The sequence below is a fragment of the Xenopus laevis genome, chromosome 9_10L (genome assembly GCF_017654675.1).
Source record: "Xenopus laevis strain J_2021 chromosome 9_10L, Xenopus_laevis_v10.1, whole genome shotgun sequence".
In the NCBI taxonomy this organism is placed as follows: Eukaryota; Metazoa; Chordata; class Amphibia; order Anura; family Pipidae; genus Xenopus; species Xenopus laevis.
In genome coordinates, this window is record NC_054387.1 from 122,925,286 (window position 1) to 122,940,024 (window position 14,739).

Below are 14,739 nucleotides of genomic sequence, written 5' to 3' on the forward strand. Positions count from 1 at the left end.
AAGTCAGTGGGCAACATGTTGTTTATCCCTATAGCACCATGACTTGGCTTTAGCCCATGTCTTTGCTTCAGTAACAGAACATTGTTAGCCAATGGGAACTAACCCGTCTTTCCCTCTAAAACTTTGTGGGAAATGCGAGTTTGCCAGATTTTGGTGACACTTGTGCGAGATCAAAGTTGTAACTGCCACAGAAAGCTCTCCATTGGTTACTGAATGTTCCAGTAATGCACTGTTTTGTGTTCTTTCCCTAATAGGCCTGGCACATGGAGAGAACCTGTTAACCCTTACTATGTTAACACTGGGTATGCTGGGGCACCCGTCACCAGTGCCAATGACAGCGAGCAACAGAGTATGTCCAGCGATGCCGATACCATGTCATTAACTGACAGCAGCATGTAAGTACTACAATGCTTTGCACTACCATCTTTCTGTCTCGCCTGACCCATAACCACATTGTTGTGGTCATATTATGCTGCCAATGATGCAGCAGGAGGGATGAGTCCTACAGCACCAGGAGGCTTGGCTGTGCCATTTAAGTCATGGCCAGCTGAGTATGTTTGGTAAAAAGAAACGCCAATTATATAGTGAGTAAAGTACCCCCTCTTGTAAAATATAAGGATATTGTAAGTTACCAAGCCCTCATGTTTTTATACAGGTCATGGAACTCTGATGTGACTTCTAATATCCTCATATTTTGCAACAATGGGTACTTTATTTATTCTAATACACAAGTTTCAGTGAGTCATGTGACAGAAATGACATCACTAAGCTCTGATTATAACTGATGACATCACTAAGTACCATTTATATAGTGAATAAAGTACTCCCTTTTGTAAAATATCAGGATAATATAAGTTACGGAGGAGTTCAATGAACATATAAAAACACAAGGCCGAGTGCTTTTATACAGGTCATGGAACTCCGAGGTTACTTCTAATATCTTGGGATGTACCAAATCCAGGAATCCGAATCCTAATTTGCCTATGCAAATTAGGGGCGGGCAGGGAGGGAAATCGCGTTACTTTTTGTCACAAAACAAGAAAGTAAACGTGGTTTTCCCCTTCCCATCCCTAATTTACATATGCAAATTCGGATTTGGTTCGGTATTCAGCCGAATCTTTCGCGAATGATTCCGGGGGTTTGGCATCCCTACGAATATCCTCATATTTTCCAACAAGGGGTCCTTTATTTATTATAATACACAAGTTTTAGTGAGTCATGTGACAAAAATGACATCACTACTCAACGTTTATAACTGATGACATCACTAGTCACCGTTTATAAGGGTATAATTTACAGGATATTCATGGCTCTTGTGTATTATATAAAAATAAAACTACAGAAGCAGCTTTTGCTGGGGGCCCCAGAATTATTGAAGGACTAGTGAGTTGGAGTCCTGTACACTTCTAACCGGGTGGACCCCTAATTTTTACCTCATATGCGACATGATCTGCAACAGCTTTATAGCTACACTGACCCACCATAGAAGCAACATGATACATTGAAAAGTGATGTTATCTAACGGTGGCCATGCACGGGCCGATAAAAGCTGCAGACAGACTGAGTCGGCAGCTTATTGGCCCGTGTATGGGGCCCCCCGATGGGCTTCCCCAATCGAGATCTGGCCAAAAGTCGGCCAGATCTCTATCAGATGGGACTAAAAATCCTGTCGGATCGCGGCTGCATCTGTTCGTTGATGCGGTCCCGCGATCCGACCGCCTGTTACCATTCGTTAGGATCCGATCATTGGGCCCTAGGGCCCACGATCGGATCAGCCCTATATTGCCCACCTCAAGGTGGAGTGATCCGCTCGTTTGGGGACATCACCAAAAGAGCGGATCTCTCAGTGTATGGCCACCTTAAGGCCAAGATGAAGAGAATTGGTCACAAAAGCTGAGCACAGACTCACCCATGCTTCCTTCACAAGTAGTCCTGGAGGACTGCAGAAGATTCGGGCTGCTCAAAATCATGCAGGGCTCTTCAATTGCAATAATCCAAAACTAAAAAATAAAATGGCACACGTCTCATAAATTCATTATTAATTCATTAAAAAGCCTTGTGGCTGGAGTATAATGGACGCCTAACACATTTAGGGAACACCCCTTAATAATAGGCTAAGTTCAAGGGAAGCAGAGAAGCCTAGCTTTCAACCAACTCCCAATAGCTGCCAAATACACACATTTTGTTGTTCCGCTGAACTCTGCAACGAGGTTGTTATCAGACAATTTGTTGCATGTATTGGAGGTAGGGTTGCCACCTTTTCTAAAAAAAATTTACCGGCCGGTGGGGGGCGAGAACAAAAATCGGCGGCCCGTGGCGTAAAGGGGGCGTTGTCACGTACAGTGAGCGTACAGACGGAGCAACACGCGCAATGGACTAAAACCTGAAAAAAATGGTAAGTACTGAGCGAATTGGGGGAGGGCCAAGGGCTTTTTCTTAATAGTATTACAAATTACCAGCAAATACATTGCCGGTAAATTTGTAATACCGGCCCTGGCCTTGTCAGGTGTTTTACCAGCTAAGCCGATAAAATACCGGCCGGGTGACAACCCTAACTGGAGGGTGGGGGGTTGCGTAGCAAGCTTATAGCATGTGCATTCAATTCCTATAAATGTACCCCCCCTCCCCTCAGTCATTGGGGCTGATTTATCAAAGGTCGAATGTTAAACTGGCCATAGACGCACAGATCCTATCGTACGAATCAAGGATTCGTACGATTTTCGGATCGTGTGTGGAGAGTGCCGACATCTTTCGTCCGGTGGAGATCGGTCGTTTGGTCGATCAGACAGGTTTGATTTTGACCCGACCGATCCCGCAGGAGCCCATTGCGCATCGTAATCAGATCATGCGGCCGAACGTTCAGATTGCCCCCGATATAGCCATGCTCGTTAATGGCATATCTGGGAAAGATCCACTCGTTTGGCAATGTCGCCAAACGACATTTTGCGTCTATGGCCACCTTTAGAGTTTTTTATAACCTTGAATAAACTTGAAACTCGAATGGTATCTTTCTTTAGAAAAAACTTGAATGGTAAAAAACCCGATTCTACAAGTTCGAGTCCCGCAACCCGAAAGCTCAATTTGATCGAGTTTTAGGCAGATAAGAACTTGAATAGATCAAATCGAGTTCTTAATTCAAGTTTTCAGCCAAAACCCTCCGTAAAAAAACCCAAACATCAAGCTGGCTGTTAACCTCTTCAAATGGTTCCAGGGACCTTGACATTGACTTCTACTGAACCTCAACAGGTTTTAGGTGGTGTATTTTCAGATTTGAGCTATTTCCAGGGTTGAGGTATAATTAGAGTTGCCACCTGGCCAGTATTTTACAGCCCTGGCCGGTAAAAATGATGTTTGATTCCAATGTTATTAATAGGGAAAAAAGATAAATATATGGGAAGGCCGGTATTTTTTTCCAGAAAAGGTGGTAACCCTAGGTATAATAATTTTTTATTTTTAAAAACTATCGATTCAAATTTTATTTTTAAACTGAAAATGTAAGTTTTGACCAAAAAATACAGCTCGAATACTCACATTTTAATGAAAAAAACAACTCGAACACAGCTGCCCCATTGTGTTAGTTTGGTGGGAAACTGTTAAAGGGGACCCGTTACCTGTTTCCTTCAGTCTGGGAATTCATAATTATAGCAAACAGGCAGGAGCCATATTGTGGACACTGTTATTAAGGCAAGCCTTGTATCATCTCAGAATCTTGTTGGTGCACCAGAATGGGGGACCTGATGTCCATCCCCATGCCCTGGCTACACAATTAAATGGTTAAAAGAACTGGGGGAATGTGGGGAGAGCAGTGACATCTAGGAAGTGCTGAATGGAAAGTGAAAGTAATTGTCTGCCCCGCCTCTATGCATAGAGGAGGGGCAGGCAATATTTGATTGACAGCTGAGATGTTTAAATGAGCTTACAACAGCTATGAATGTTTTAAAAAAAAAATAGAAATTGGATTTCATGTTTATTTAATTTGAAAAAGACTTTTATTATACAGCGTTTTGTGTCTGGGTGACAGGTCCACTTTAAGTTATTGTGGTTATTATGTGGAATTACAAATTACTTTAAACGGGTGGGTTTTCTGATCATTTCCGGTTCTTTTTGCTCTTGCAGAGATGGGATCCCACCGTACAGACTCCGAAAACACTATCGCAGAGAAATGCAAGAGAGTGCCAACGCAAATGGTCGTGGACCGCTACCTCACATTCCTGTATGTACCTACATTTGTTTTGGTATTAGCTAGACAATGATATTTTGCTAGATTGCTATTAGTGATGTCTGCGTCGAGAAAACTCGTCCCGGACCCGCCTGCCCCGCACCTGCGCTGCCCCCTCCAATTTATAGACCCGTCCTGTCAATGATGGAAAAAAAAAAGGGGCGGGGCAGACACAAGTCTATAAAACAGGAAGTAGGAAGCCGGCAGTCTTACGGGTGTCCAACCGTCGAGAGTAACAGTGTGGTTGGCCCAAACCTGCCCAACATCACTAATTGCTGTGTTTTCCCTGTCATATGCTCTTGAGATGAGCATTTCCTGCACTGCTGATTTATTAACACTGACCATATTTGCCTCGTGATCGATAGTGACCAATCAACATTAAGCTCTAATTTGTCTGCTGCAGACCGGACCTGGAAAGCAAATCTCTGATGGGTTAGTAAGGCTTATTGCTTTGTAGCAAGTGTGCTCATGGTTGGCAAATAAGCCCTTGTATGGTATTTTATTTACTAAGCCTAAGCCTGGTGCTTCTTTTGCTTCTGACTCTTGAAACAATGTCGTTTTAATCATCTGGCTTACAGCATTGCTTATAGGAGAACTAAAGTTTAACTAAAGAAGTAGCTAGAAATGTTGTACATTATGTTTTGTGCTTCTGTACCAGCCCAAGCAACAAATGCCCTTTAGCAGTAAAGATCTGTCTCCAAAGATGCCCCAGTAGCTCCCCATCTTCTTTTCTGCTTATTCACTGCACATGCTCTGTGCTGCTGTCACTTACTGAGCTTAGGGAGCCACTCACAATATACAGTACACATAGAATAGAAATGTCACAATAAAAGGCTGATTAGTAATTAATACAGATAATTACTACATGGCAGCACAGAAACCAGTGCAATTAGCATCAGAATTTAATAATCAGCAAACCTGTAGCATCAGCTTACATTACAGGGGAAGCTCATTTTCTGCTGGATAATTAGTGACGAGCCCTAAGCTTAGCTTCTCAACAGCCAATCAGAGCCCACTGAGCATGTGAGTGTCACAGACACTTTCCAAGATGGTGACCCCCTGTGACAAGTTTGAAGTCCTGGATCATTGCTGCTATTGACAAGCTGAAATTTTTTTGGATTTAATATATCCCGAGAACGGAAAAAGTCTGAATCCGAAAATCCAGCATCTCAGTCCTGCCGAGGTTGTATTTAAAGGGATACTGTCATGGGAAAACATGGTTTTTTTTTTTTCAAACTGCCTCAGTTAATAGTGCTGCTCCAGCAGAATTCTGCACTGAAATCCATTTTTCAAAAGAGCAAACTGATTTTTTTTATATTTAACTTTGAAATCTTACACGGAGCTAGACATATTGTCAGTTTCCCAGCTGCCCTCAGTCATGTGACTTGTGCTCTGATAAACTTCAGTCACTCTTTACTACTGTACTGCAAGTTGGAGTGATATCACCCCCTCTCCCCAGTAACGGAACTAGGTGGGGGCGGGCCCTGGTGCGGGCCGTGCAGCCGGGCCCGCCCCCACCCTCGTCCGTGTGAATTGTTTTTTTTCCTGCGGCTGCGCAATCTGCTGGGGGGGCCCTGCGGGGGTGCGGGCCCTGGCCCAGTTGCACCCCCTGCTGCCCCGGTAGTTATGCCCCTGCCTCCCCCCCCCAGCAGCCTAACAACAGAACAATGGGAAGGTAACCAGATAACAGCTGCCTGGTAGATCTAAGAACAGCACTTTACAGTAAAAGCCAAATCCCACTGAGACACATTCAGTTACATTAAGTAGGATAAATAACAGCCTGCCGGAAAGTAGTTCCATCTTAAAGTGCTGGCAGAAGTCACGTGACTGGAGGCAGCTGGGAAACTGACAATATGTCTAGCCCCATGTCAGATTTCAAAATTGAATATAAAAAAATCTGTTTGCTCTTTTGAAAAATGGATTTCAGTGCAGAATTTTTTTTCACGATTTGTTGAAATGTATTAATAAATAAGGGGGGGGGGGAACTGTGTGGATTTGGTCAGAGTAGTTTTCCGAAAATACTCCGATATTTTCGTATTTTGATAAATAACCCCCCTTATGTTTAGGGTAGGGATGCACCGAATCCACTATTTTGGATACTGAATCTGCAAATTAGTGGTTAGAAAGGGAAAACATTTTTTACTTCCTTGTTTTGTGACAAAAAGTCACACAATTTCCCTCCCTGCATATGCAAATTAGGATTCGGATTCGGTTCGGCCAGGCAGAAGGATTCGGCCGATTCCTTCTGACAAAGGGCGAATCCTGGATTCGGTGCATCCCTAGTTTATGCCATTGGTATCAGCCCAATAACCACTGTAGGGAAGACACTCCCAGTACCTCTATCATCTTTTCGTCTATAATATACACAATATATTTACAATATAACATTCACAGTACAAGTAATGATTTGTATTTGGTGGCATCATAGAAACCGGTGCATTGTACAAATAAAATAAACGTTTAGAATGAGCAGATCAATGACTTACAGACAGATGGTGAAGAAAGAGAGAAAACCTTGTGCCTAAATCAAATGAAATTGGTCTTTGCTTTCCCTGCAGTTGTTTTATAAGGTTACAAGGGATATAAAACGAGACGAGCGAATGGATCAAGGCAACAGTCAGACTTTCCCCGATGATATAAATGTCACAAGCAAAAGAAACATCTCCCATGTCCAGCAAGTTTCCGCAAAGGCCCGGCCTTAAGTAAATTGTTCTAAAATTAAATGAACATAGAAGAGAAATAGTCGTTAGGTTTCCAGATCCCTTGGCTTACCCAGCCCCTCTTTGCAGGAACACTTATTTTTTCTTTTCTTAAAGGGGTGCTTCAACTTTAAGTTCAAAATGAATCCGTTAATAGTGCTGCTCCAGCAGAATTCTGCAATGAAATCCATTTCTCAAAAGAGCAAACAGATTTTTTTATATATAATTTTGAAATCTGACATGGGGATAGACATATTGTCAATTTCCCAGCTGCCCCAAGTCATTTGACTTGTGCTCTGATAAACTTCAATCACTCTTTACTGCTGTACTGCAAGTTGGAGTGATATCACCCCCCTCCCTTTCCCCCCAGCAGCCAAACAAAAGAACAATGAAAAGGTAACCAGATAACAGCTCCCTAACACAAGATAACAGCTGCCTGGTAGATCTAAGAACAACACTCAATAGTAAAAACCCATGTCTCACTGAGACACATTCAGTTACATTGAGAAGGAAAAACAGCAGCCTGCCAGAAAGCATTTCTCTCTTAAAGTGCAGGCACAAGTCACATGACCAGGGGCAGCTGGGAAATTGACAAAATGTCTAGCCCCATGTCAGATTTCAAAATTGAATATAAAAAAAATCTGTTTGCTCTTTTGAGAAATGGATTTCAGTGCAGAATTCTGCTGGAGCAGCACTATTAACTGATGCATTTTGAAAAAAAACATGTTTTCCCATGACATATAAACTGGCCACTTCCCAGAAACTTTTCCATTTGTCTTCATTTTTTCTTCTTCTTGTGCCCCCTTCCAGCTTTCAAATGGGGGTCATTGACCCATTCTAAAAACAAATACTCTGTAAAGCTGCACATTTATTGTTATTGCTACTTTTTATCTTTCTATACAGGTCTCCCCTATTCATATTCCAGTCTCTTATTCAAACCAATGCATGGTTGCTAGGGCAATTTGGACCCTGGCAACACGATTGCTGAACTTGCAAACTGGAGAGATGCTGAAATAAAAAGGTAAATAACTCAAAAACAACAAATAATAAAAAATGAAAAACAATTGAAAATTGTCTCAGAATATCACAACCAAAAGTTAATTTACAGGTGACCAATCCCTTTAAAGCAATCTAGTTACTCTGAGAATATTTAACCCAACCCTTTAGTGTGAATTCATTTTACCTGCTGCCACTAGGTGGCGTTTTTTAATTTATTTTTTTATTTTTTATTGCAATTCAGGTTCTCCTTGAAGGTCCAAGCTTTGCTCAGGGCCCCCTGTTTCTCATGACAATGTTATATGAAGGAAAATAATAACAACGATCATTCAGACATAGTTTAGGTTAGCAAATAAGTATTTAACCCAGCTCAGGTCAGATTGCCTTCTTAAAGGGTTTGTTCACCTTTAAATTAACCGTTCGTATGATGTAGTGGGTGATATTCTGAGACAATTTGCATTTGATTTTCATTTTTAAGCTATTTAGCTTTTGATGCAGCAGCTCTCCGGTTTGCGATTTTAGCAATCTGGTTGCTAGCGTCCAAAGTACCCTAGCAACCATGCATTAATATGAATAAGAGACTGGAATATGAATAGGAGAGACCCGAATAGAAAGAAGAGTAATAACAAGTAGCAATAACCATAAATGTGTAGCCTTACAGAGCATTTTGTTTTTAGATGGGGTCAGTGACCCCCATTTGAAAGCTGGAAAAAAGTCAGAAGAAGAATGCAAATAATTTTAAAATTATAAATCTGTGGTCGTTTCATTATAGTTAGGGGTGCACTAAATCCAGGTTCGGGATTCGGCCTTTTTTAGCAGGGTTCAGATTCGGCTGAATCCTTCTGCCCGGCCGAACCGAATCCGAACCCTAATTTGCGTATGCAAATTAGGGGCGGGTATGAAAATCACGTGACTTTTTGTCACGAAACAAGGGTTTACCTCTTCCCACCGTAATTTGCATATGCATATAAGTATTCGGATTCGGTTCGGTCGAATCTTTAGCAAAGGATTCGGGGGTTTAGCCTGTGTGGATTCGGTGCATCCCTAATTATAGTGGTTTGTATGTATCTGCTCTCATCCATTCTGCATAATCTTGCCTATGGTTCTATAGAATGAAAACCAAGGACAATCTGTAGCATCAGATCCATCTTGGAATATTTGCCTTTTGATCGATCCAGTGGTTTAGGCCTTTCATTTCCCCAGTAATGGGCAAGCTCTTTGCAGGGTCCCATAGCCAGCTGGAGAATTGGGGTTCACTACTTCTAAGCGATCAATGATGAAAATGTTTCCATTTTCAAGTTTTTTTGCAATTTATATATATATTTCTGTATGTAAAAATTCTGTTTCCCACATCAGGGTATGGGGAATATTCACTTCTCCCTTGAAAGGCCTTGGCTTGCCTAAAACCTTTTTAAATTTTCTTTTTGAGCTCATTCTTATCCTTTTGACAGGGGGTGCTTTGTCTCTACTCGATTTGTTTCCATAGCTTTCAGCCATTATGTCTTAACCCTGGGGAGCTGACTAATCTCTCCCCCTTCAAATGTTTTCAGGTTACTTGAGAGCTCTGCAGCTCCTTCCCCTGCTGAGTTATTGCTGGGGATACACCCAGAGTCAAGATTATACTAATGAATGTCTTGTTTCCCTTTCCCTCCCAGCCCTGCACATTTTTATTGCCCTGAGAAGAAAGCAACAGGGATATAATCCAAAAAAAAAAAAAAGTTTTTATAAGAATAGGCTTTTGTATCAAAGGTTGTCCTCCTTCTCTAGATGTTAGGCTTGGCATTTAAACCGCACTCTGGTTGCTAGGGCTCAGTTCCCTTAGCAACTGGACTTCACCCAAAGAGTTAATTTAAAAGAAAAGATAATTTATATAAGAATAACAATTAAACCCAACTTTCACATTTTTGTTGCCAGGGTCAGTGACCCCCCCCCCTTCCCCCAACAAACAGATAACCTTTTCATTTAAAGGAACAGTAACATCAAAAAAGTTACACAGCAGATAAGCTCTGTAGAACATAATGGTGTTATCTGTTATCCACTATTTAACCTGTGCCATATAGACTTTTTTCAATTTCCACCAATTGCTACACAGCAGCTTGTTTATATGAACTATAGTAGTTTTTCTGAAGCAAACACATCAGTTTTACCAGTGCAGGGCAACACTACATGATAGAGTCCTGCGCAGAACCAATTTGTTAAAACCGGACCCGCAACCCGCATACTTACCTACTTGGACCCGCTTCCTGACCCAACCCGCAAGTACCTTATCCACAACCTGATCCGCAACCCGCTGACCATCAAGAAACAGGAAGTGCTGTCGTAAACCGGAAGTGACATCATTGGAAGTAGGCGTGATCAGAAAAAAGGAGTAAAACAGGAAGTGCTGTCGTAAACCGGAAGTGACATCATTGGAAGTAGGCGTGATCAGAAAAAAAGGTGTAAAACTTGCTATTGAGAAGACCCGTGACCCGCAAACACAGAGAACCGCCGACCCGCGTCTATACCCGCTCTAGAAACTTCTACCTGCAACCCGCAGGGTAGCGCAGGTTTTTGCGGGTACCCGACCCGCTGCAGGACTCTACTACATGATATTTTCATTATTTTAAAACACTTCAATTTTTATAAAATAAAACTCTTACTGTTTCTTTAAAAGGCGTACAGTGAGTAGTAAAGAGCAACTTGGAAAGCTGCTTAGAATTGGTTCGTCTATAATATCTCAAAAGTTAAATCAAGTAGTAACTTCCCCTTGTAAACAATGTTTTAGGAATTGGTATTGTTTCCGTGCTGCCGGACGCCCTTAGAAATCAAGTCTTTCTGTTCGGTTCATTTTCCTTGTAAGTAGGGCTCTGTGTGAACTGGTAGCGTTCTGTTTCACTGAGGTGTTCTTTAATTAACTCCGTAATGAATCTTATTTCCCCAGCGTACATATCACATGCCAAAGGATATTCACGTCGATCCTGAAAAATTTGCTGCTGAGCTTATAAGTCGCTTGGAGGGGGTCCTGAGAGACCGTGAAGCAGAACAGAAGCTTGAAGAGCGACTTAAACGCGTCCGAGCTGTAAGTATCTGTTGACTTTTTTTTTGAAAATTTTGGTCTCCGTTAGTTTAGTATTCAGTGAAGCCAGTCCCACACTGATCAGCGGCTGAGCATCAGGCAAATACATGAACAATGACACATCGATTCATTTTCATTTATTCGTTTTTTTTGTTAAAAACTCTTAAAGGGGTTGTCTACCTTTACATTAACGTTTAGTATGTTATAGAATGGCCAATTGTAAGCAACTTTTCAATTGGTCTTTATTATTTATTTCTTATAGTTTTTTTTTTATTATTTGCCTTTTTCTTCTGACTCTTTCCAGCTTTCAAATGGGGGGGTCACTGACCCCATATAAATTACTATTGCTCCTTTTTATTACCTATTTCTATTCAAGTCCTCTCCTATTCATATTGTAGTCATTCAAATCAATGTATGGTTGCTATGGGAATTTGGACCTTAGCAACCATATTGCTGAGATTGCAAAAACCACACATAATCAAAAATGAAAACCAATTGCAAATCGTCAAAGAATATCACTCTCTACATTATACTAAAAGTTAATTTAAAGGTGAACAACCCCTTTAAGCATTTCCCAACAGTTATTGCCTGACCTGAAGGTGTGCTGGCAGGTTCAGTGCTTACCATTATTCTCAATACAATAAGGAAGACATCAGACAGGTGGCAAAACTGTCCATATACTATTCCCCTATGCTCTCCAAATGACTCTGAGCAGCTCCAGGGACTGTTAAGGGGAGGCAGAACCCTGCGACATTGCTGATATCAGATCAACAAGTGGTGCTCAATACCCATAGGGGTTGCAGATAATATAAAAGAGGTTGTTCACCTTTACATTAACTTTTAGTATGATTTAGAGATTGATATTCTGAGACAATTTGCAATTGGTTTTCATTTTTTATCATTTGTGGTTTTTCAGTTATTTAGGTTTTTATTCAGCAGCTCTCCAGTTTGTAATTTCAGCAATTTGGTTGCTAGGGCCGAAATTACCCGAGCAACCATGTATTGATTTGAATAAGAAATAGGAGAGGCCCTGAATAGAAAGATAAGTAATAAAAAGTAGCAATAACAATAAATGTGTAGCCTTACAGAGCATTAGATTTTTAGATTTTGAAAGCTGGAAAGAGTAAGAAGAAGAAAAAAATAATTCAAAAACTATAAAAAAATAAATAATGAAGGCCAATTGAAAAATTGCTTAGATTAAGGGTAAGGGCACACCTGGAGATTCGGGGAGATTTCGGAGAGAGTCGTTCCAAAGAGAGTCGCCCCAAAAAGAGGCGATTAGTCGATGGGCGACTAATCTCCCCGAACTGCTTGCCCGTGTCTTCCGCCGGCTTCAATGAAAAACCGCCTGCACCAATGCACTCGCGACGCGTCGATTTCTGAAGTCGCCCGAAGTTTACTCATGAGGAAACTTCGGGCGACTCCGGAAATCGAAGCGCCGCGAGTGCATTGGCGCAGGCGGTTTTTCATTGAAGCTGGCAGAAGACACGGGGAAGCAGTTCGGGGAGATTAGTCGCCCCAAAGAAGAGTGATTAGTCGTCGGGCGTCTAAATCTCCCCGAATCTCCAGGTGTGCCCTTACCCTTTGTAATTCTACAATATACTAAAAGTTAACTTGAAGATGAACCACCCCTTTAATGATAGGGCTAAATTGCAGAAGTGCATACAGTAGATTAGAATGATTAAAAGGGATGGTTCGCATTTAAGTTAACTTGTAGTATGTTATAGGATTGCCAATTCTAATCTCTTTTCAATTGATCTTCATTATTTATTTTTTATAGTTTTTAAAAGATTTGCCTTATTCTTCTGACTCTTTCCAGCTTTCAAATGGGGGGGGGGGGGGTCACTGACCCCACCTAAAAAAACAAATGCTCTGTAAGGCTACACATTTATTGTTATTTGCTACTTTTTATTACTCGCCGTTCTACTTAGGCCCTCTCCTATTTATATTCCTGTCTCTTATTCAAATCAAGGATTCTAGCAACCACATTGCTGAAATTGCAAACTGGAGAGCTGTTGAATAAAAAGCTAAATAACTCAAAAACCACAAATAATAAAAAATGACAACCAATTGCAAATTGTCTCAGAAAATCACTCTCTACATCATACTAAAAGTCAATTTAAAGGCGAAGAACCCGTTTAATAGTCTGAGGGAATTTCTCTTTATTATTTTCATGCATTGATAACAGTATTTATGATTAAGAGTTTGGCGACTGCCTAAAGAGACCACTTTTTGTCCTAGAGTTGATCTGTGTGACAATTTTCAACCTGCTTTTATCTTTCCCTTTAAAGGAAGAAGAAGGGGATGATGGGGATGTCTCCTCTGGACCTTCAGTTATTAGCCACAAGTTGCCTTCAGGACCTCCGATGCATCACTTTAATTCACGCTATTCTGAAACGGGATGCGTCGGAATGCAAATCCGAGATGCCCACGAGGAAAATCCGGAATCTATTCTGGATGAACACGTGCAGCGTGTCATGAAAACCCCGGGCTGCCAGTCCCCTGGGACTGGACGTCATTCCCCAAAATCCCGCTCCCCAGACGGCCATTTAAGCAAGACCCTTCCTGGGTCTCTGGGAACAATGCAAACGGGACATGGAAAGCATTCATCCAAGTCCATGGCAAAAGTAGACTCCGGTAACCTGCATCATCACAAACACGTCTACCACCACGTCCATCATCACGGCGGAGTAAAACCAAAAGAGCAAATAGAGGGGGAATCAACACAGCGAGTGCAGACCAACTTCCCTTGGAATGTCGAGTCTCATAACTATGCAACCAAATCACGCAATTATGCCGAGAGCATGGGGATGGCTCCCAATCCTATGGATTCTTTGGCTTACAGGTAATCACATGATCTATTAAAAAGTCACATAGGCAGAGCTGTGGAGTCAGGAGCAATTTTGGGTATCTGGAGTCAGAGACGCCAAAAATGGTTTAACTTCTAATAATGTCCTGGGAAAAAATGTTTATTTTTTTCAAATTGCTTCAGTTAATAGTGCTGCTCCAGCAGAATTCTGCACTGAAATCCATTTCTTAAAAGAGAAACAGATAAGTACTACTATTGTTTATATAAATAAGCTGCTGTGTAGCCATGGGGGCAGCCATTCAAGCACAGGATACACAGTAGATAACAGATAAGTACTACTATAGTTTATATAAACAAGCTGCTGTGTAGCCATGGGGGCAGCCATTCAAGCACAGGATACACAGTAGATAACAGATAAGTACTACTATAGTTTATATAAACAAGCTGCTGTGTAGCCATGGGGGCAGCCATTCAAGCACAGGATATACAGTAGATAACAGATAAGTACTACTATAGTTTATATAAACAAGCTGCTGTGTAGCCATGGGGGCAGCCATTCAAAGCTGAAAAAGGAGAAAACGCACAGGATACACAGCAGATAACAGATAAGCTCTGTAGTATAATGGGATTCTTAAGAACTTATCTGTTATCTACTGTGTATTCTGTGCTTGGATGGCAGCCCCCATGGCTACACAGCAGCTTGTTTATATAAACTATAGTAGTCTTTCTGAAGCAAACACACTAATTTCATCAGTGCAGGGCAACAGTACATTATATTTTAATTACTTTGTTACACTTTCAATTTTGGTACTACTGTTCCTTTAAAAAAAACAGATGAGTAGGAGGTACCATAATCTAAGGAGTCTAAGTCGAAGAATTTATGTATGGACTCCACAGCCTTGCTCCTAGGTCTATTAGATTCCAAAATATGAAAAATGTTTTAGTGAATTTTCTAACCCCC

General features: G+C 41.3%; 1 protein-coding gene across 3 annotated transcripts in view; it reads left to right on the forward strand.

The window, feature by feature from the left end:
• axin1.L (axin 1 L homeolog) overlaps positions 1–14,739 on the forward strand; it is a 48,146-nt gene that overhangs the window by 22,091 nt on the left and 11,316 nt on the right. For all 3 annotated transcript variants that reach the window (XM_018234148.2, XM_018234149.2, NM_001088405.1), the window contains 4 exon segments: positions 255–395; positions 4,117–4,213; positions 10,835–10,972; positions 13,261–13,814. In XM_018234148.2, coding sequence (XP_018089637.1) covers positions 255–395; positions 4,117–4,213; positions 10,835–10,972; positions 13,261–13,814 — 930 coding nt within the window.